General features: G+C 47.7%; 1 protein-coding gene across 4 annotated transcripts in view; it reads left to right on the top strand.

Annotated features, from left to right (window-relative positions):
- The window catches only part of KCNN3 (potassium calcium-activated channel subfamily N member 3), a 174748-nt gene that overhangs the window by 126575 nt on the left and 24152 nt on the right, over positions 1-24021 (top strand). For all 4 annotated transcript variants that reach the window (XM_070367269.1, XM_005898654.3, XM_070367270.1 and 1 more), the window contains 2 exons: positions 14937-15078; positions 22637-22747. In XM_070367269.1, coding sequence (XP_070223370.1) covers positions 14937-15078; positions 22637-22747 — 253 coding nt within the window. The remainder of the gene's footprint in view (positions 1-14936; positions 15079-22636; positions 22748-24021) is intronic.

The following is a 24021-nucleotide window of genomic DNA, read 5'->3' as shown; positions in this document are numbered from 1 at the left end:
CGTAGTAAGGGCTCACCGACAGTTGTTGACCGAATGAAGTCTCCTGGTGAGCCCCAGTGCCTGCCAGATGCTGCTCAGGCTCTTATATTTGTTATCTCACCTAACCATCAGCGTGATCCCATGGGAGATGTTTTACATTTTGTTTTATGGAAGGAAAGCCCAAGGCGTGGAGAGACGAGCTCCTTACCCAGGTCATACAGAGAACAGATGGCAGGGCTGGGGTCTGAACGCTCATCCCGTCTCCTCCACGCCACCTCCAAAGAGCGTGGAAGACACGCTTCCCATGGGAACAGTGCTTCTTCCAAGCATATTGTTTTTCTCCATTTTCATGCATTTTATTAAACATTTCCAAATCAGGAAACATGGAAATATTTTTTAATAAGAAGAAAGAAAACATTGCAAATAGAGAAACTGACTCAGAAGGCTTTGCCAGATGAACCATCTGGTTTTTAATAACCATTCAAAGAGGTTGACAGTACTCCCCTTTGCGAAGAAAATGGACTGTGGAAGGAATGGCAGCTGGCCTCCCTCAAGTGCTGCAACCATTTGCAAAGTAGGGAAGTCGAACAAAACTTCTCAGCCAAACATGGGGAGGGAGAGACCCCAGGGAAGACAAACACACCCCAAGAAAAGCTGAGCTGATGTTCTTGTTCAGACTTCCCCGTAGAGAGGCTGCACCCAGATGTATGACACCAGCCAGATGTCCCGAGTCTCCCAATTTGGCGAAAGTCTCTGAAGAAAGCTACCAGAGAGACATGCAGGCCACCACCTCTGAGACAGAAAGCCATGCCCGCTATGTTCACAAAAAAACCACAAGCCGCTTCTGTTTGGTGACACTCCACAACTTGTTTGTTGGAGTTGTCTGTTTTGGTGGTGATGGTTTTCTTCCCTTTTAAAAATAACCAGAGGCTTTGCACCCATGCTGGGAGTTCTTGGGGCTGGAAATAAAAGACTGGATTTAGATTTGCCTTGGAAAGATTCAGGGCTGTCGCCTTGAATTACCTGGTGGAGGGAAACATCCTTACTTCCCTAAATTCAAAGCCAACTCTTTAAAAAATAGGGCATCGACTACAGAAATGAGACAGATGAGCGAGTGACTTCACAGATGCTTGTGTCGTCAGACACGTGGTCCAGGAGGCTGATGATTAGCCCTGGGCCTCCAGGGCCATTTATTTCATATTATAAGATGTTTAGAAGGGAAATTGTTTTTAAGAAAAGAAAAAACTTTTTTTTTGGTTTGGTCTTGATGTGAATTCACCTGTAGCTAGAATAATGGAGTAACCCTAAAGTCACCATAATAAGCCATTTACTGAGCAGCTGACTTTGAATTTCAGTGACACTCTTTCATGTACCTCAAGCATTTCTCAAATCCTCCTAAACAAAGGCTCATAAGATACTTAAAAATGGCAGTTTTCTCCCCAAGGTTGGAATCAAATGCCCTTGCATGCTGAGGGCACTTGGTAATTAGGGCTTGATTATATTGGCAACCAACATAAAGGCGGAGGTAGGGATGGGAGTAAAACCCAGGACTCCATGAAAATGTCTTCTGTTAGGTAGAACTTCTCAAGCCCCCTGATCCAAGCCGGTACTTACTCGCCAGTCCCCTGGCAAACTGTCCTGCTGGTGGGGACTAAGCAGGGGCTCCAGTGAGCTAGGACAGGCTGGCATCCACAGACACTGTCGCCACGCCCCTCCCCATGCCCTGCTCACTGCAGCCACCCTTTCTCGAATCAGAAAACAGATAGGTTTCTGGCCCAGCTTATTTACTCACTTGCTGTGAGACGTTAGGGAGGTTGCCTAGTCTCCTGATCTTCTCATTGTTTTATTATAAAATTGGAGTAACAGCTCCTACCCCACTGACCTTGTCCTGCTGGCTTGTAATTAAAACAACATAGGATCACTAATTCATTCATTCAGCAAATATTTCTTTGTCTACTTTGTAGTAGACAAAGTAGAAAAAGTCTTTTTCTTCATGAAGCTTGCATTCTTTTTTTTTTTAAAATAAATAAATATATATATATATATATTTTTTTTTATTTATCTGGATGTGCCAGGTCTTAGTTGCAGCATGTGGAATCTAGTTCCCTTACCAGGGATCGAACCCTGGCCTCCTGCATTGGGAACACAGCGTCTTGGCTACTGGACCATAAGGGATATCCCTGAAGCTGTTATTCTAACAGGTATCGACAGTCAATTCACACAAAAATAAGCCAAATGTATATTATGTCGGGGGTGATATTCACATGGAGAAAAGTGATGCAGGAGAGGAAGGTGGGGTGTGGTGGGGTTAGGGCAGCAGTATTTGTAATAGATTAGGCAGGGAGCACCTTCCTGAGAAGTTGACTTTGAGCAAAAGCCTGCAATTAATTGAGGTGAGAGCCTTCCAGATACAAGGAATGGCAGGGATCCAAACTCTGAGATGGAGTGAAGCTGGGCTACAGAAGGAGCTGTACAGACAGCAGACGGCAGGAACAGTGGGTGAGGGGCAGCTCCTAGGACATGGGGTCAGAGGGGTCCCAGTGCCGTGGGGGAGGGTTCTTGAGACACATGCCGACTTTGGCTTTGGTCTGAGGGACACAGGTGACATGGTCTGTCATACTGTCTTGCAAGCACCATTCTAGTTGCTGTTAGTGGGCGGGGAGTGGGGGTTGTATAGGCAGAAGCAGGGACATCAGTTAGGTGACTGCTGCAGTGGTCCAGGTGAGGAGGTAGGCCTGCACCAGATGGTGGCAGCAGCGGTGGGGGGCTGGCCGTATTCTGGACGTGACTGAAGATGAGGCAGACAGGATTTGATAGTGATAAGGGATTGACACACACATCACCAGGCAGAAGGGCTGTGGTCAGCCCACAGCAGGGGGTCAAGGATGAGTGAAAGGAGAACCTGGGAGCAATGAATGACTGTTTTCCTATGGGGCGGCGTCTGCTGCCTCTTCTCCCTCCATGTCCCCTTGGGGCTGCGCTTGTCGCGGGGACAAAACTCCAGGTGGGGATGCTCCAGGTGGGAGGCTCTCCAAGAAGCAGTCACATACCTTTATGTGTATCATATGTTCCAGTGGACAAAGCCCTTCTACATTCACTCCTCGCCACAATCTTATGAGATAGTCAGGGCAGACATTATTACACCCTGATTCCCTAAAGAAGAAACAGATTCTGAGACAGTAATTTGTTCAAGGTCACAAAGCCATTAGGGCAGGAAAGGTAGCCCTTCAGCTCCAGATGCTACATTCTTTCAGCTATGGAAAGGCCAGACTTATCACACAAGAGGGCACAATAATAGCCAACATTTTTAGTGCAGCTATGTGCCAGGCACTATTCTAATGGTTTAGAAATATCAGCTCATTTAACCCTAAAGGTAGCTCTGTGCCAGTTGGTACAAGTATTGTTATTGTTGTTCAGTTGCTAAGTCATGTCTGACTCTTTGCCACCCCATGAATTACAGCAGGCCAGGCTTTCTATCCATCACTATCTCCCTGAGTTTGCTCAAACTCATGTCCATTGAGTCAGTGATGCCATCCAACCATCTCATCCTCTGTTACCCCCTTCCCCTCTTGCCCTCAGTCTTTTCCAGCATCAGGGTCTTTTCCAATGAATCAGCTCTTTGCATCAGGTGACCAAAGTATTGGAGCTTCAGCTTCAGCATCAGTCCCTCCAATGAATATTCAGGGTTGATTTCCTTTAGGATGGACTGGTTAGATCTCCTTCCTGTCCAAGGGACTCTCAAGAGTCCTCTCCAACGCCACAGTCTGAAAGCGTCAATTCTTCTATGCTCAGCCTCCCAGATAGCTCAGTTGTTAAAGATTCCACCTGCAATGCAGGAGACCCCAGTTTGATCCCTGGGTTGGGAAAATCCACTGGAGAAGGGATAGGCTACCCACTCCAGTATTCTTGGGCTTCCCTTGTGGGTCAGCTGGTAAAGAATCCACCTCCAATGCGGGAGACCTGGGTTTGATCCCTGAGTTGGGAAGATCCCCTGGAGAAGGGAAAGGCTACCCACTCCAGTATTCTGGCCTGGAGAATTTCATGGACTGTATAGACCATGGGGTCGCAAAGAGTCGGATACGACTGAGCGACTTTTCACTTTCACTTTCAGCCTTCTTTATGGTCCAACTATCACATCCATACATGACTGCTGGAAACACCATAGCTTTGACTATATGGACCTTTGTTGGCAAAGTGATGTCTCTGTATTTTAATACACTGTCTAGGTTTGTCACAGCTATGCTTTCAGGAAGCACGTGTCTTTTATCCCCTTTTATAGATAAGAAAAGTGAGGACAAGGTCATGCAGATACTACAGAGTAAAACCCAGACTCAAACATAGGTAATTCACCATGACACCTAACAATGGTCCACACCAGTCGTCTCCTACCAGAGATAGTGTGTGGGCAGCAAATGGAGGGTGCAGAAGCTGAGTGGTGTGGGGTTAGAGACAGAGGGCCCACATTGACTTGGATGGGTTTTGAGCTGCTTCTTTAAAGGTCACTTAGAAGGGATCAGTGAAGACATGGCAGGCAATACAGAAGCAGGAAAGGTATGAGGCGAGCTTGGAGCCCAGCAACATTGAAGAGGAGGCCAGAAGAAGCAGCCAAGAAGAATGGTCAGAACAGGAGGAAAGCAGAACAAGTCACTGAAGATGCCAAGAGAAGGGATGTTCTGAGAAGGGAAGTGCCAACAGGCTCCAAGGCCGCCAAAGGGTTGAGTCAGGTACATGTTGGGTTTTCACTGGAGAACTGAATAAGCACAGGGGCTTGGGGCTAGGGCCTAACTGTACAAAGGTGGGGAATACTAGAAGATGAAGACAAAGAATCTTGTCTTCAAGATTTGATTTGATTCCTGAAAATTTTCCAACAAGCAAACCAGATCCAGGATAAATGACTAGAGCCATCAAATCACTAAGATCCATGTGAAAAGAGCGAGGTCACAGCTACTGTCAAAAAGCTGAGTTCTTATGAATAGTGAGAACCAACCCAAGACCAGGGAACTTGGCAGCCACTTTCACAAAAGATTTTCTGCCAGAGAGAACAGCTGAAGTCACTTTAACATGTGTCACTGAATTACTAAAGCAACTTAACTTTCACAAGGGGACAGGAAAAGCAAGAAGCAGGCCATATTCATTCCACAAGTATTTACTAAGCACCTTTTACGTGTTATGCTCTGAGAAGGTACCTAGAAAAGGCTACAAAGAGCTAACTCCAGGGTTGGACAAAAAGGCCAATGGAACAGAGTAGAGAACCCAGAAATAGCTTCACTTTCACATATAATCTATATGACAGAGGTAGCATTCTCAGTGGAGAAAGGATGAACTGCTCATTAAGTGGATTTGGGATAGTCGGACATGACTGAATCAACTTAGCAGCAGCAGCAGCAGCATATAAAAAAATGAAGTTGTATCCCTATCTCACACCATACATAAAATCAATTCTAGCTGAACTGAAGACAAATATGAAAAGCAACATTTAGAAACATTTAAAAGAAAGTCTTAAAACTGCAGATAGGAAAGGATTTCTTTAACAAATTATACAAGTCACCAATTATAAATTTTTTTGTTTTTTGTTTTTTTTTTTACCAATTATAAATTAAAATGATAAATTCAGCTACAGTAAAATTTAAAACGTCTGTTCATCAAAAATACTATAAAGAAAAATAATACTATAAAGAAAGTAAAAAGACCTGGCATAAACTGGGAGAACATATTTGCAACATATAAACTGACAAAGTTTTTATCTAAAATATATAAAGAACTCTTATAATGAATTAGAAAAAAAGACAAAAATAAACCAATAGAAAAATGAAAAAAAGTCATGACTAGTACTTTACAGAAGAGGAAATATGAGTGACCAATAAACATATAAATCGACACTCAGATTTCATCAGGAAAATGTAAAGTAAAAGCATGATGCAATACCAATTTGCCCATTAGTTTGGCAAAAATTAAAGTCAGATGACAGTGTGTTGGTAAAGACATGGAGTTACAGGAACATGTGTCCACTACTGGTAGAAACCTAATTTTTACTGTGTTTTGGAAAAGAACATGACATTTTCAAATGACATTAAATATGTACAAACCAGTAAATCCACTCTTAAGTAAGTGTCCCAGAGAAACTCTTAAACAACCAGGAGCCGTGATTAAGAATGTTTGTAGCGGTATTGCCCATTAGAGGCAAACCCTGGAAACCACCCACGTGGCCATCGATAGGTGAATGGATAAGGGATGGTGTAGTAATATGATGGAACGCAGTACAGTAAGGAGAATACATTATAGTCACAAATATCAACATATATGTTGAGTGGCAAAAGGCAATTCAGAGAAAAGTTCATTGTATTAGTTATCTGCATGCATGAAATTGCTTCAGTCATGTCTGACTCTTTGCGACTCTGTGAATGGTTGCCTGCCAGGCTCCTCTGTCTGTGGGATTCTCTAGGCAAGAATACTGGAGTGGGTTGCCATGCCCTCCTCCAGGGGATTTTCCCGACCCCGGGATTGAACCTGCATCTCTTACGTCTCCTGCATGGGCAGGTGTGTTCTTTATCATTAGTGCCACCTGGAAGCCCCATTTGTTATCTACTGCTGTGTAACAAGTTGCCCTGTAACTTACCAGCTTAACACAGCAAACATTTTCACCCTCATAGTAGCTCCGTGTCAGGAATTCAGGGACGTCTTAAATGGGTACCTCCGGCTCAAGGTCTCTCATGAGATTATGGTAGTCTGTCGTCTCACCTCAAGGCTTGACTTAAGGGGTTTCTGTTTCCAAGCTCACTCATGTGGTTGTGGGCAGGCTGAGGTCCCCCACCACATGTGTGGCTTCTCCCAGGGGAGAGTATTCAAAAGAGATCAAAGTAGAGATCTCTGAGACAGAAGCCACAGTCTTCTCATAAGCAAACCTTAGACATGACAGCCGTATTCTGCCATGTTCTATTCCTTAGAAACAAGTTGCTAGGTCCAGCCCACACTTGAAAGGAGGGGATTACAAACGTGTGTGAATACCCCAGGAGAAGGAATGCTGCTGCAGCTACTGCAGTCGTGTCCGACTCTGTGAGACCCCATAGACGACAGCCCTTTAGGCTCCTCTGTCCCTGGGATTCTCCAGGCAAGAATATTGGAGTTACTGGGGGTCATTTTAGAGGTTGCCTATCCCACTCTTACAGTATGATTTCATTTTATGAAATTCAGAGATAAGCGAAACTAAATTATATATTGTTTAGGTAGGTATACATACCTAAGTAAAAGCAGTGAGGAGTTTGGGATTAACATATACACACTTCTATATATAAAATAGATAACAAGCAAGGATCTACTGTATAGCACAGGGAACTATACTAAATATTTTATAATAACCTATAAGGGAAAAGTAACTGAAAAAGAACATACATAATATGAATATATATGTATATGACTGAATCACTTTGCTGTACACGTGAAATGAACACAACATTGTAAATCTATACTTCAATTAAATTAAAAAAATTTAAAGGAAAACCACTGTAAAGAAAAGCAAGAACATGATAAATGTGAAATTCAGGATGTCGGTGATCTCTGGGGAGATTTGGGAGGCTGAAGGTGGTCAGAACGCACAAGCAGGGGCAATAGGACAGTGAGTTCCAGGATGCTTATTTTATTTTCAGACTTCATAACAATTTTATGTTATGTATATTTATGTTTTTTTTTCCTTAGGTTTAGTTTCATTTTGATATTATGGAAGTTACAGCTGCATACACTTAGACTCAGTTGTTCTGTGGTATTTGCTATCCACCACCCGTTTTTCCCATTTATGCTTCTCCAGGAGTAGCTACATTTACCTCCTTTTGCTAACTAATTGTAAAATTTACCTCCACGTTTCTTCATGACATGCTCATATTGCTGTTTTTCGGTGCTGCAGTTTCAGCATCATCTGTCCCCTTCCTTATCTTATCCTAAGATAAGGATTTAGCTCCCTTTCCTTCCCTCCATCTCTTCCTGTCACTCCAGTACTCTTGCCTGGAAAATCCCATGGACGGAGGAGCCTGGTAGGCTGCAGTCCATGGGGTCGCAAAGAGTCAGACACGACTAAGTGACTTCACTTTCACTTTTCACTTTCATGCATTGGAGAAGTAAATGGCAACCCACTCCAGTGTTCTTGCCTGGAGAATCCCAGGGATGGGGGAGCCTGGTGGGCTGCCGTCTATGGGGTCGCACGGAGTCGGACATGACTGAAGCGTCTTAGCAGCAGCAGCAGCAACTCTTCCTGTATCCCACCCCCATTCCCCTTTCATCATTATATCACTATGTTGGTTAGATCAGTAATCAGTGTTTACATTACTCAGCCAACGCTAATTTGACTCTATTCAGAGCTAAGCCTTGTAGTAAAGGACAACTTTTCCTTTCCTGCAGAACTTTTTTGTTTTTCCTGGTTAATTATCATGTTTGCTCATTTGCTTAGTTTGCTGTGTATTTATCACTAATTTTACTTGAGACTCTGGTGGTTGTTTACATTTCTTCTCAGTGTGTTCGGGCCCTGCAGGTTTTCTATCAATTACGTCTTCTTGGAGAAATACCTCCCAGAGTCATCTGAGCTGCTCCTGTCTGGACAGGTTGTTCTCCATGCCTGCGTGACCGTCACGCAGGGCCTCCAGGTACCGTCGCCCTGGGCCTGTCTCCTCTGCGGATCCCCACTTTTCTCCACCTCAGGGCTTCCTCCTGGGTTTACTCCTTTGTTTGGGTGATGCTTGCCCTCCTGTAGCTTCAGAAGAAAGGGGGCTGAGGACGCACGTCTTTGAAAGCCTTGGCTGGTTTGGAGATCATTTTCCTTCAGAATTTTGAAACCTTTATTCCATGGCCTTCTGGCTTCCAGTGTTTCTGTGAAAAAGTCCAAAGTCACTCTGACATCTGATTCTTTGTTTGACCTCTCTTTCTCTGGAAGCACCATAGCATCTTTCCTCTTCCCACTGGTGTTCTGAAATTTCACATAATGTGTCTTGCTGTGAGTCTATTTCCATCCACTATGCTGGGAACAGTGGGCCCTTGATCTAGAAACGTGTGTCCTTCAGCTCTGGGAAATCTTTTAATGATATCTTCAATGATTACTTCTTGCCCTCTTTTCCTTCTTTCACCTCCTCCTTTTTTTTTTTTTGCCAGTTCTCTGTTTCTGAAACAGTGTTTGAATTGGTAGACTAATTCACTAATTTTCTCCTATTTTCCTCTCTTTCTCTTTTTCTGCCTTTTGGGAGACTCCCTCTATTTATCTTCCAGCCCTGTGGGAGGACTTTCTTGGTATATGCCATCCTTGTCTCATGGTTCAATATCTCATTTATCTCTCTTAAGATATTAATTACAGGATTTGTTTCAAGAGTTCTTCTCTGTTAATTGTCTGTGATCCAGAGTCCTTTTTCTTTGTTTGTTTAATTGACTGATTTGGTCTGTGTGTTTAATATTTGAGACTTTCCTCAGATGTCTGGGGATTCCTGGTTGTCCACTTATTTTTAAAAGCAGGAAACTAAAACAGAGTTGTAGAGGGATAAGCTGTGCTGTGCTTAGACACTCAGTCATGTCTGACTCTTTGCAACCCCATGGACCATAGCCCACCAGGCTCCTCTGTCCATGGGATTCTCCAGGCAAGAATACTAGAGTGGGTTCCCATGCCCTTCTCCAGGGGCTCTTCCCAACCCAGGGATCAAAACCAGATCTCCCGCATTGCAGGCAGATTCTTTACCATCTGAGCCACTGGGGAAGCCCAAGAATACTGGAGTGGGTAGCCTATCCCTCCTCCAGGGGACCTTCCCAACCCAGGAATCGAACTGAGGTCTTCTGCATTGCAGGTGGGTTCTTCACCAGCTGAGGGAAGCCCAGACGGATATGAGGAGGAAGCAAAAATAGCATCTACCATTTTTACCCAGTCATACAATCTTCCATATCTATCATTTATTTCAAAAATATTAAAAGCAAAAAAAAACCATAGTCCACACTCTAATGATAAATTAATAACTATACTAACCCTAAAAACATGCCCACAGCTTTTCCTCTTTAGCTCTTAAGGAAAAACTTGGGATTTCTTTTCTCAAAAAAATTCTGTATCGCAAAAAATATGAGATTAGTACGTGAATTTGTGGCAAGTGTAAACCACTCTAAAATTGTGAGTAGATTTGGAAACAATTTCTCCCTCCTCTCCACTCCCACAGTCCTGAATCAGCCACCCGGCTCTCTCACTCATCACTTCCTGCTTGGTGAGTTGCCTGTGTGTTTTATCTCCATGACAATGCTCCAAGCCACGGGAAAGTAGGGTGCATGTCCGATTCATCCCGTATCTTCTATAGCCCCTGTCAGGAGGGAGATCTTCCAAGTTGGACAAACAATGAATGAATAACATCCTCAAGATCCCCTTTTCCTCTTCTCAGCACGCATAATTAACACCAGAGGATTTTAAATGGTGAATGAAAAAGAAACCCACAAGATCATAAGGAGAATTTAGAGAAAAATAAAGCAGGAAATCACACCTCAACTTTAAGAAGAGAGACAGATGACTGGTTGCTGTTATTTAATCCACTCTGAGGTCTAATCTCTTTACCTCGGAGTCCACCCACATGTGAGTAGGATGGGCCAAGGTCCTGAGGGCAGCCGAGCAGTTTGGGAACACAAGTTTAAGCAAGGAAAGAAGGACTTTGGAAACCTACATGCACAGCCAATAAGTCAATCAGCCAATTAAATCCACAAAGGACAGGCTGCAAATTAAGTCCAAACCCCATGGTTTGGCATTCAGGTTTCTCCATTGCCTCTCCCTGGACACCTGCAAACTCCCTGTCTGGGGCCTGCCTTCTTTAATCAGCCTTGCATGTAGCTGCTAGAATCATTCTCAGATACCAAGTGTCCCATATCCCTTCTTTGTCCTGGAAATGACAGATTTCTCTCATCCCTGCATCAGATAGTTCTCCAGCCCAAATACCAAGACATCTTCATCCTTCCCTTCATCTTCGTCCTTCCCTTCATCTTCGTCCTTCCCTTCATCTTTGTCCTTCCCTTCATCTACTTCTCTCCCTTACTGGGACCCTCCACCCACTGCACTTGTAAATTTCTGCCACCGTATTTTTCTGTACATTTTTTCCTCAGACTGGTAACACTTACCACTCTCAGCAATAACAGTAATTGCTGACATTTAGTGTGCACTTACTCTGGGCTGGGCACTGTGCTAATATTGCTGGTGGATTATTTTCCTTAATCCTCCTATCAGCAGATAAAGAAACTAGGTCACAGAGAGGTTAAGTCATTTGCCCACAGCCATTGAGCTACTTAAGGTAGAGCTGGGGCTTGAAGCCAGGCGAGCTAAGCTCAAGATCACAGGTTCACCTCCTGTCTAGGCACTGCCTTGAAGTCACCGTCCTCAGATCTGACCCCTTCCAGGAAACGTCTGATGAACTGAAGACCCTGACTTTGCAACATGTGTTTACGCGTTGCTGGCTTGTGGCATGGAGCCATCTTTAAGTCTTCACCCTTCTGTGCCCCTACATTCAATCTGTCACTGAGTCTTGCCACTTCAGTCTCCGAAGTGCATCCCTGGATGGAAGGAGTCCCCACCAACACCTCAGCACAGGCCCTGAGAGGCGGGGTTGTTGCAGGAAGGCAGACCCCTTCCAGGGCCTGAAACTGGGCTCTTGTCTAACACTCGGAAATGAATTATCCGAGACACATGTGCTGACAAAGCAAGAGATTTTATTGGGAAAGGGCACCCGGGTGGAGAGCAGTAGGGTAAGGGAACCCAGGAGAACTGCTCTGCCGCGTGGCTCGCAGTCTCGGGTTTTATGGTGATGGGATTAGTTTCCAGGTGGTCTTTGGCCAATCATTCTAATTCAGAGTCTTTCCTGGTGGTGCACGCATCGCTCAGCCAAGATGGATGCTAGCGAGAGGGATTCTGGGAAGTGGACGGACACGCGATGTTTCCTTTAGACCTTTCTCGAACTCTTCCGGTTGGTGGTGGCTTATTGGTTCCATATTCCTTATCAGGATCTCCTGTCATAAAACAACTCACGCAAATGGTTACTATGGTGCCTGGCCAGGGTGGGCGGTTTCAATCAGTGTGCTTCCCCTAACAGGGTCCCCACCGTTCTTCCCAGCCAAAGAGCAGCAGGCTGTGAGTGGAGGGGACTACATCAGCCCGAGGGCCTGGCAGAGCCCCAGGGCTCTGGGGAATGGGAAGGGAAGAGTGGCTGCCTGTCCAAGGCCACGTCAGACCTGGGATGGGACTGGAGCACCAGGGCAGGCCACACTCCATCTTGGGGATCAGATTTGGACGTCATCAGCCTATGCTACTCCAGGATAGCCAGGTGAGCAGACACAGGCCCAGCCCTGGGGAGATGAGGGCAACTGGGCAGAGTAGGCAGCCAGGGTGCCCTTAGGGTAGCAACAGAGTGTTACTGGGGAGCCAGCAGAGCAGGTAGGGGAGGGGAGGGAAAGCATCTTCTCAGCTGAGCTTTGGGAGGGGATGTCTGCTCTTCAGGCGCCCCCTGGAGTTCCGGGCATGCTCCCATGTGCACAGCTATGAAAGGCTAAAATCACCCTCCTCTGACTGCTGGCGGAGCCTCAAGTTGCAGCTGAATAGCCCCCTAATGATGTGCTTACCGGGGTCTGCTCAGGCCAGGCTCAGATGTGCGGTGAAGGCTGCCTCTTGCACCTCCATCCTGGCTTTGCCATTTGCTCCCCACCTGGCTACCCCACCCCAGGGCTGCATTTTTTAAACCTCCCGTTGACCACCCAACAGACCACTCATCCCAGTGGGCCATGTCATCTTGTCATTTGGCTGCTCAAGGACCTGGAATCATTTCCAAGGCCTCTAAGACCAAATCCAAGCCTCTTACCCTGGAATTCAAGGCCTTCCCAAATCAGACCCTTTGTCTCCACGGCTCCCTCATCACCTGCTCCTGGAGCCCAGGTGTCCTCATGTTGCTAAATCTTCCTTACCAATCCCCCATGCACACAGCAGTCGTCTCCACCTCTCTGGTGCTGAGGGAAGAGTGAAAAGAGCATGGGCTTTACTTTGGTTACGTCCTGTGTGTTTTGGGGCAAGTCGCTCAATGTCTCTGTGCTTCCAGTTGCTTACCTGTAAAAATACATTACAAGATGTTGTGAGAATTAAAGTGTTTGTATACAAAGTACTAGCCACAGGGTAGGTTGTACTGTGTGGCTCCAACTAATATAGTGCGAGTCAATAAATATACTAAGCAGCTTCAACCAAGTCTTTGCAACCTCATGGCCTGTAGCCTGCCAGGTCCCTCTGTCCACAGAATTTTCTAGGCAAGGATACTGAAATGGGTTGCCATGCCTTCCTCCAGAGGATCTTCCCGACCCTGGGACTGAACGTGCATCTCCTGCTTCTCCTGCATTGGGAGGCGGGTTCTTTACCACTAGCACCACCTGGGAAGCCCCATGAGTTAATAAATGAAATCCATATTACTGTGCCCTTGGCTTTCACCACTCACTCGCCCTCGACCTCCTTTCTCACCGTCAGGCTTCTCCCGGCTTTTAGGCTCCTCTCCAGATGCATCTGTATCTGCAGCCTTTCCAGCACACCTGACTTGGGGTGGGGGTAAGGGAAAGAAGAACAACATTGGCCAGTTGCCCACTGGGCGCCAGGCCGTGTGGGGGACGTGGAGAGCGCTGACAGTAGCAGCGAATACTTTCTGAGGGTGTCCTGTACTCAGCCCTGTCCCAAGCATGCATGTAAGCCTTGTTGGTAACTCAGTTCTATGGATTAAGGCTCCTAAATGACTTTCTGCTCTATCCAGCCAGGGTGGTTTGGTCCCCCTGGCCGTATCTCATTTTTCCCATCCAGTGGCCTCCAAGAGGCTGATGGTAAGAGTTTATCCAGGAGTGATGTCCGTGTCGTTCAGGCTTATCCTGTGAGAGAACATTTTGAGAAAAACACCCACCTTCATTCATCTGCCCGGCCACCCCAGGTGCCGCCAGGCCCACCTGCTGCACTCACGCTGGGTCCTAGCTTTTCACAAAGCTATTTCCTCTGCCCAGAACACCCTTCCCCTGGTCCGCCTGGAAAACTCCAGCCTCTGACCAACCCTCCTACATTGGGGTCAAGATCATTGTCTTTTCCCTCCTGCCCTCCGGGTGCCTTGTCCTTACTCTTCCTCAAATGTCCACATGCTTAAAATGGGCCCTTCCCCTGGGCTGAGAAGCCTAAGGGCAGAGCTGGTATCCTGTTCATCCTTCTATTTCAGTATTTGACACAGAGCCTGGCACACAGCGAGCCTTGGTGTTTGGGGATGAAGGGAGGGACGTGAGGGATGGGGTAGAATGAGTATCGGGCAGAGGGAATGGTGGGAATATGTTTCCAGCTAGTTTCTCCCAGGGCAGGACAGCCACGAGCCTCCGTCCAGCTCAGAAGAGGAGGCCATGCCCCCACGAAGACTCTGGAAACTTCCCTGGAAACAGGTTCAAAAGAACCCCAGCTGCCGCAGCCTCCCTCCAGACACCAGGGAGGTGCCAGTCTTTGGGCTCCATCAACCTTCTTACGGGAAATTGCTAAATGTGTTTGGTGATTTTTTTTGACATTTTCCCTGTTCAGGAGCTTGTGATTTCAGATTAATCACATCCACATACATTTAGACTGTCAGCTTGGAAGGGAAAAATCTAAATTTTATTACTGCATGATTTCATCCAAAGCCATTTTACCAAAAAGGACGTCTGCAATATGGCAATATGGTGCAAATCATGACAAAACATTTTACCGCCGGGACCAAGCTCGTGGGGAGGGGGGGGCGTTGGGGGGGATGGACAGAGAGCTGCAGGCAGGACCTGGGTGGGCAGAGCCTCAACAGCTTCCGTCTCCTGGAGAGCTCTGTGTGCCGCTGTCGCTGCTCTCTCTGCCTCAGCAAATTGTCCTTCTTTGTCCAGGTATGCCCAGAACCGGGAATGGCAGCTGCACTGACTAACTCCTGTCTTCCCCCCCCCTCCCCCGGCAGGTACCATGACCAGCAGGACGTAACTAGTAACTTTCTGGGTGCCATGTGGCTCATCTCTATCACATTCCTTTCCATTGGTTATGGGGACATGGTGCCCCACACGTACTGTGGGAAAGGTGTCTGTCTTCTCACGGGCATCATGGTGAGTATCTGCCGCCGCCCATTACCCTTCCCCACCCGTAGGATGCCGCTAGGAGCGATCCCTTTACGGCAGGTTCGGGGGACCTTCCTTGTCTGGGCGCGGGGCCAGCTGCTAGTTAACGGGCCAGCGTGTGTGTCTGTGTACGTAAAAAGACAGATGTGACATCTGTACAGCTTCTCGCTTTTTCATTTCCTTGTCTGAGATAGGAAGAGGTCCTGGTTCCCGAACAGTTCACGGTCTCCTCACAGACCCCTAGGAATGGGCTGATCGAAGCTGGCCATGGGTCTTACCCTCCACTCCCATCAGGGCCTGCAGTTAATTGTCCTCTTTCCTGTGCCCTGGGCCCCACAGACCTTGGCGCCACATCTCAAAGTGTAGCTAGAACTCACGGGGGCCAGTGCTCTGAGCCGACCATGAGAGACCTAGGTCCTAGCCTGGGTTGGCCACGGGTTTGGTCCCGGTTTGATGAGCTGGCCCTGGGCCAGCTCTTGGCTCCTGCATCCAAATGTTGGGGTGCTGAGCTCCGAGTGCCAGTTCCCTCCCCGTGCTGGCAGCCGGCTAGCCTGTGACAGCGTCCCCATCCCTCCCCAGATGCCCAGCAGCTGTGCTGCCTCCTTCCAAGGTGTACTTTTCCTGCCCCATCACCCTGCCATCCCTAGCCTGACACACACTCGTGCCCATCACATGGCCGCACAGTATGGAGTATGGGAGGGCAATGGGTAGGGAGTTTCAGACCAGAGTCTGAATGCCCATAGCTGGACCTCAGTGTGGACCCAGGCAGGGCACTTAGCCTGCTGGACCTCAGCATTCTCCAGTACGAAGTGCAGACGGGAGGCTGCTCCGCCCTCCTCCCTGGCTGCTGATGAGGGTAGACTGCAGTGCTTATGTTAACGCGCTCTGTCAGCAACAGGGAGCTGCACCCGCCTTCAGGGCTGGCAAGTCCTCAGCGTCCCTACCCCCACTGCTCCTTCACCGGTCGGTCGGGATGAGGGCTTCTTGCCCCTCTCCTTGCTTTCTGACCAGGACAGACAACCGGGCCCTTTGACTTCTTTGACCTCCTTCCCAGAGCAGAGTAAACACGCAGGGTCCTCTTTTCAAAAGAGGAAACTGAGGGTCAGAGAAGACGCAGGAATCTAAGGCTGTGTGTTGGAGCGGGGTGGGGAGGTGTGGGTGGAGATGGAGGGGTACAGGAGGCCCGAAGCTTATTCCTACATCTCATTGGTGGGTCACGGCAGCCCACCCCGAGGAGCCCTCTCTGCACCCCTGTCATCAAAAGCCTTCCAGGGCTCCCTCAGATCTCAGCCATCATCCCCATTTCTCCAGGAGGAAACAAAAGACCCTCCTTCTGGAAGGGAAATGACTCCATCCCACAGTGGGCAGGGGTTTAGCTCCTCACTAGCATGGAGGCCACCTGGGACTGACAGCAGCCAGTTGCTCAGAGCAGCGGAGGCCATGGGGTCAGAGGCCTGGGCTGTGGGGCAGGAGGGCTCTGGCGCTGCCGTGTCATGACTGGACACCGTCCTCTCCCTTTTTGACTGAAACCCAGGGCAGGCACTTATTAGTGGGTCCTGGGCAGGAGTTAATGACAGGCGGCTTAGCACCGGGCTTGGGATAAACCATGGGTAAGTGTAAGGGCTCAGAACAAATACCTCCCGTTGGTTGGTAGGAGTCTGCCTGGCACAGCTCCAGCTGTCACCAGGAAACCAGGGAATGAGTCTTCCTTCCAGAAAAGAATGAAATGCCGCCCGAAGACCAAAGCTTTCCTGTCTCAGAGATGCTCCTGGGGCGCCAGCTATGTGCCTCAGAACCAGCTCTCAGTCTGGCCTGCACGGAGCCCAGCTGCTGATAGGTGAACGGCCCTGCTGGGAGCCTCCGTTATTTTTAAATACTAGCCATTCTCCCTCTCAGCATGGCGCTATGCCCCGGCCAAGAAGCCAGAGCCTGGGAGCCATCATTTCCCTGGTTTCCTCACTCCCGCATCTCTGGGCTTCTGCTCTGGCAGAGCTGGGCGGTGGGCCAGCCAGACCCTGGCCCCTCCCTGCCTTCTCCTGGGGTGTGGTCTTCACACCTGCTTTTGCTCCAGGGGCTTCAGCAGCTGCTTGGAAGAAAGTGTTTGTTCCTTGAGCAGAAAGGTGTGATCAAAGTGGAGAGAATAAACGAGTGAGGAGGAACTGATACCCACCCCCTGTATTAAAAATACAGGACCTGCCTTTCATCTTCTCTTTCTGCATCAGCCCTGCTACACAGATACCTATCTATACACAGGGACAGGGAGCTTCCCTCCACTTGTGTTTTTACCCAAATTAAAATCAGCTGCCTCCCTCTGGGGTCAGGCACAGTGAGGAACCCTGGTGGCTTTTTTTTTTTTTTTTTTCTTACAAATGGGACTTTTCTAGCTGAGTCACTTCTTTCCAGGGTTTCACATGGCTGAGAATCCCTTCCTCCCATCCCCCAGTCTCCCAACACTTTGTACCTCTCCTGATTATTATTGCAAGTGCCTTTACCAAAAGGTAGGGCTTCCTGTTTGGTTACCATGGATACCATGCAGGCCAAGGCAAGGCCTAGTGGGAAGGGAAAGGAAGAATTTGTATGTGCAGGCTGTAAATAGTCTTAATCATTGTTTTCTCTTGGCAATCCCAGTAACGGTGTAATTATCAACCATTAAGCAGGGTATATAATTGTCTGAACAACTTGACATTGTTGGCACAGGCCTGGTGTGTTTGAGAGATTTCACCCACTAAGCGGATATATCAAAGTCCAGCATCTTTCCATAAAGAATTTTATGATGACAGTTACAAGGCAGAGAGAAAGCTGACAATATTTAGTACCCAGAATGGGCCTCGGAAGGCTTTCTGGTTCTGCAGGCATCTGAAAGACTTTTGGGACCCCAAGACTGATTAGTAGGAATCCCATTTCAGTATACAATTTCTAAAGCTGGACTCATTAGGAAAGACCCTGATGCAGGGAAAGATTGAAGGCAAGAGGAGAAGGGGACAACAGAGGATGAGGTGATTAGATGGCATCACTGACTCAATGGATGCGAGTTTGAGCAATCTCTGAGTGATGGTGCAGGACCCGGAAACCTGGCATGCTGCAGTTCATGGGGCTGCAAAGCATTGGACACGACTGAGCGACTGAACCACAGCAGAGCTGGACCGACTCTGTGGACCCTTCAGGAGTTAGGGACAAATGGACAAAAGATTCCAGGATATGTGCTGGGCTGAGCTTTTCCCCTAAGATTTCATGCAAGAGGCTTCTTTGAACTGCAAAAGGAAAGGGATGATGAAGTAAAAGGTGGCACAAATTGAGTCATTTGGGGAGGAGGTAAAGAAGAGGGCTCAGCAAGACATCTGCTTAATGTCAGTTTTAGAAGATGAGCTTCTCCCTGAAACACCTTGGTTTCAAACCAATTGATGTTATTTTAGTTGTTACATGGAATCTGTTGCAGAAACAGAATCCAACTGTAAATCCTCCAGGCTTCCCTCCTCCATTTGTCACTTTCATTTATGTTTTATTTTATTTTATGCTTCTTTAGTTAAGAACACCTCATACTCTTCCCCTTGGGATACTTATTTTTCGAGAGTCTAAGGTTTTCCAGCTGGAAAATGTTTCTTGGAAACAAGAAGTAGGAGGACCAGTGTGAAGGAGACTGGGCCTCTGATTTGGGTCCAAATCCATGGATGAGTTAGGCGTGTTGACCCCAGGCCAGCCACTCCTTTCTCTGTTCACTCCTGCGCTCCCGCTCACTATGTACCTTGGAAAGTACGACCTCATTAGAGGACCCTGTCCCCTCCCACCACTCTCCCATGGAAATAGTGCTGGATAGAGAAGATCCAGGGAATCCAGTTGGTGTCGACTGGGACTCAGGACTTGGCACATCTGAAGGCAAAAATCTGAGTCATGGATCTGCTCCACAGTCTGATCCAGTGCAGCTGCTTACCCTCTTCAGTCCCACTCTGTCCTCTCCTCGAATTCCCCCTCTGCCCACCAGTGATTTCTGAGGTTCTGTGTGAGGACAGCTGGGGCAGCAGGAGTGCTCACATGCCCAAACCAGCCAAGGCCTTGGCACTCTGTCTCTTAAAACCAACCCACATCCTGCCACATCACATGAGCCTTCTTAAACTGTAAACGTGGCCCTACCGGGGTGATAAACTCACCTAAGTAAAAAGGCCCGTTGTCCCCAAAAAAGCAGAAGTAATCATTGGAAGTGAAGTGAAGTGAAAGTGAAAGTCACCGCTCAGTCGTATCCGACCCTTTGTGACCCCATGGACTATATAGTCTATGGAATTCTCTAGGCCAGAATACTGGAGTGGGTAGCCTTTCCCTTCTCCAGGGGATCTTCCCAACCCAGGGATCGAACCCAGGTCTCCCGCATTGCAGGTGGATTCTTTACTAGCTGAGCCACAAGGGAAGCCCGAGAATACTAGAGTGAGCTATCAGGGAAGCCCGAAGTAATCATTATACCACTTAAAAGTGAAGACAGCAGGAGGTGGGAGGGGATCCTGCTGACTTTATTTCCTTCATTTCCTCTAAGGAGCCAAAGTTGGCCATTAACTTCTGACCCAAGTCTGAGGCTCCTTGTTCTTCCTGCCTTCCACCCAATTCCCATGAGCCCATCCCTCTTCCCTATTCCCTTCTATTTTCCTTCCTATTTTCACTTCTTCCTTTCCTCTTCTGCTCTCTGTCCCATGCTGTTGAGGAGGCGGCACAACTTGTTGCCTATCTCAGTCTCTGCTCCAACTCTCTCTCTCTCTACATCTTCCCTCTTCCCTTCCTTCCTTCCTTCTTCCTTCTCTCTCTGCCTTCCTCCCTCCCTCTCTTTCTTTCTCTCTCACACACACAGGAGAGGACCAGTCTGGATTTCAGCACCTCGCACCCCACTTTCTGAAGGTTGCTGGTGTCTGACCCCATCTTTGCAAGGTTGCCTGTTAATGGGAATGACCAGATTATGTTTCATTATTGGCTACTTCCCTAACCCATCCAGATGATGGATTTTTCTAAAAGAAAAGTGAAGTTGAAAGTATCCACTGCTATCTATTCGAGTTAGAATTACGGGTTAAGAACAAAGCATCCTTCTGGGAAATATCCACAAGGAAGTCTTGACCTCTTTAAGTTGAAGGAAACTGAGAAATGTCATCTAGTCCAACCTCCTGCCTCCATGCAGAAATGTGTCTTAATCATATAAGATATGTGGTTCCTTAATTAGAACACTCTAGTCGGACAGGACTGAGCGACTTCACTTTCACTTTTCGCTTTCATGCATTGGAGAAGGAAATGGCAACCCACTCCAGTGTTCTTGCCTGGAGAATCCCAGGAACGGGGGAGCCTGGTGGGCTGCCGTCTATGGGGTCTCACAGAGTCGGACACGACTGAAGCGACTTAGCAGCAGCAGCAGCTTCTCTTTAGAACCCCTCTGCATTTAGCAGGCTCGGTTGTAAGCCATGGCAGGAACCATGGAGCAATCCATCTAGCACCTGAAACTTTGGGATTGTGGGTGGTTGATTGCTTTAATGAATTTCCCCAAGTGGCATGACCAGCAAGGAGACTCCTTCAGGCTAATTCTGCCCCCAGCTCTCAGGGATGATTTAAGTAGAGTTTCCCTGGACCCAGGGAGATGAGGGAGCCTGGAGTCAGGGAAGAACCCTCTACATCTGATGTTCTGTTTTTAACACTATGATATATCCCGCTTTTTGGGCGTTTAGCCCAAAGTACTTTTGGAACTCCATACAAAAGAGTGGGATTATATACTCGGTCTGGTTGAGGGGAAATGGATCACACATCTTCCCTCTAGAAGAGCTTTTTAAGCTATTTTTTGCCTTTAGAGGCCTGGCTCAATTGATGACACCTACAGACCAGGCTGTCCAACTGCCCATACCTATCCTTTGAAAACTGGGCACAGAGTCTCCTGCAAGTCACAGATGCCAAGAAAACAGGGCTGTCCCTGAACAAGAAAGGAAAATGAGGTCAGAAAAAGGAAGGTTCATACAGACTCGGTTCTTTTCAGTTTGTTGTTCTAGAAATGGGTCGCTGACCAAACGTACCGAGAAATAGGAGATTGTTTTCATGAGAACCCTTCTAAAAAAGCTAGGGAAAAACATTGCCAACTTCAGCTTTGCCAAAACCTCACACCAGCTAGCCTTTGCCGATCTGTGGCAAAGGAAAAAAAGTGACTATGAGGGAGAGAGTAGGGGACTGATCTGTTATATGCATGTTGCCCAACTCTGATACAGATGATAGTACCTTTGAAAACAGTCTTTATGACTTCCTACACTTTCTGCTAGACTGCATGAGTCCCAAAGTTCTTGATGGATTCCTTGAATCCTGGGACCTCAATTGCTAAACTGAGCTCTGTGGCACCTATAATTACTGTTTGGCATCCGGAACATCAGACTGCTGACTTTCCTGAACTCATCATCTTTCCATGAGTAGAGGTCAGGGCAGTGCAGGGCCCCATGTGCAGGAGAGAGGCAATGGTCCCCAAGAGGCATGCGCTGTCTTCCAAGAATCAGGCGAAGGCAGGGCTATCACTGCTGCCTGCAGGAGAAGCAGGGCAGGAGCGGTTCTCTCTTGCCGTCCCTGGCACCCCCCACCCTGTCCCCCAACTCAAGATGCACAGCAAAGAGGACTTCAAAGTCCTTCAGGAGAATATTAGGAGGAGTCCCTTTCTGCTCATTTCTCAGACAGTCAAGCATGTGGCCAGAGGATTAGGAGAGAGAAACTCAGTCTTCAGGAAACTGCCTCTTTTATTCACCCTCCCTGGGCTCCCCTGGAATAGACCTTCCAGAGCAGAGTAGGAACACTGCTCTGGAAAATACTGAGCGCCTTCTGCGCATTCCTTTAAAATCCCGGGTTGAGGCAGATATATTGTTGTCATCTTTAAAATCTCTGCAAGATGGTGAATTCTGGAGCCTCCTGGTGAAAGCAAGAAGGAACTGATATCTTGTGCTGAGTCATAGGCTAGAACTCCTGTGAAAAGACCCAACTGAGGAGCAAGTGCAGTCATTGAGCATATAGACTCTATCCAACTGGGGTTGCCCTGGAAAGCAGTCTCGGGGGGAGGGGAGATGCTTTGCCTCTTCATTAGATCATTTTCAGGAAAACTGTCCACCACCAGCAGATGATCCATCCAGACTGTATGGCTGGTTGTCTTTCCTCCTGCCCTCCCCAGCCCACCCTGCTCTAGACTGGCAGTGGGGCTGGGGTATGGGTGAGGAAGAGGGCGCACATGTGCTGGATTTTCTGTCTTCCCTGCTTAGCCTGGCAGGTGACCGAGCGATTGTCCGGTATTTTATATGACCCCAAGCCTCAGTCCCATCGAGTACCCTGATCCATGAGGAAGTGGCCAGCTCTAGGAAGGCTCGTGTCCCAGAGGTCAACACCTTCGTGGGTGTGGGGATCAGGGTCCTGCTGGGTTTTGTGACTTGGCCTTGACTAGCCAGAGCTCAGGCCTCCACCCCACTCCCAGAACCCCTCGGTGGGCCCGGGGCACATGGAGTCTTTCGCATGAGCCCTGCTTCATTAACGATGTGCTCTCTCCCCGGTCCTCTTGCCCCCACAGGGTGCCGGCTGCACTGCCCTGGTGGTGGCCGTGGTGGCCCGGAAGCTGGAACTCACCAAAGCGGAGAAACACGTTCACAACTTCATGATGGACACTCAGCTCACCAAACGGGTAAAACACCACTGCCCGTGTCTTAAAGGGGGACCTAAGACCCACCTGGGAGCTGGTCAGAAAGTAGCCACAACAGGGTAGGGCTGCACCGTTCGGTGGAGGTTGAGGGAGCCCCAGACACATGCAAACGGCGGGTGCAGAGTGGCCGTATGCCTCAGCGCTGCAGGCTCCTGTCTTCTTAAATCACCGTGCATGGTTCAGGCAACCAAATAATTTCCCTGATAATTAAATCTATAGCCTACAATGATGTAACCTACTCTCTTGCCTAATGGTACCAAGTAAATCACCCAGCATGAGATGTTTTGGTTTCTGCTTAAATATTTTCATGATTCTCATTAGCAAGGGCAGTAGAAAGTCTTTAAAATGATATTGGAAATGTATCTAAATTCAACCCCTAAAAAAAAATCATTACAGACAATCACTCCTAAATAATGTTCATCAAAATATCATCATCCAATTTTTCCCTTTTGGGTTTTCCAAATAGTGTTTCTCCCTTGTGCCCTTAGGGAAGTGGGTAAGGAGGGTTAAAAACTGATTAAGCAGGAATGGGGGAGATCATTTAGCTGCTAAAAATCTGACATCCCACTGAATTGTCAGAAAAGAGAAGGCCCCTTTAGAAGAGACAGAAGCAAGCCCTCCAGGATAAGAGCAGGCCAAATGAGCAAGGCAGGAGCTGTTTATTTAATGACAGCTTTTATGGAAAATTCTTTAGAGCCTGCAGGCTGAACGAAGGTCAGGAATATGATTTCCTGCAAAAACTCTCCTCTTTCCGAAGTGAGAGAGAAGCAAAAACCTGCGCTGGGGTCTTGGCCACCCTAGCAAGTCTTTTTCATATAGGATTAAAGTGGGGCTGGGAGACCCATGAGCAGCCAGATTTTGATTGGGGTTTTTGAAAGCTGGAGAAAATATTCAGTGATGAATGTTGTGGCACAGTGAAAATGTGTTCGAAATAGAGACAAAGGCAGGAAGGGAGGGGAAAAAAAAGTGAGGGAGAGTGACAGAGGGTGAGCGTGCTCGGGAGGGAGGCAGTGTGGGAGGGGGGAGTTGCCAAGGCTTCTCCAGTTTCTCAGCAGAAGTCTTTATGGTGTTTGATTGTTTGGTCTTTGATTACATGTATTGGATTCTTTAACAAGCCTTTTTAAAGATGTTAAGAAGAAAACGTACAGGCAGATATTCTTCTGTGGTTGACATACAGATGGTTATGTATGCACATTATGGCACTGAGCTGTCCGTGGTACAAAAGAAAACACGATTTGTAGCATCAAGATGGCAGC

Source organism: Bos mutus, chromosome 3, assembly GCF_027580195.1.
Source record: "Bos mutus isolate GX-2022 chromosome 3, NWIPB_WYAK_1.1, whole genome shotgun sequence".
Taxonomy (NCBI): Eukaryota; Metazoa; Chordata; class Mammalia; order Artiodactyla; family Bovidae; genus Bos; species Bos mutus.
Note: the sequence above shows the minus strand (reverse complement) of the source record. Positions and strands in the feature narration are given on the sequence as shown.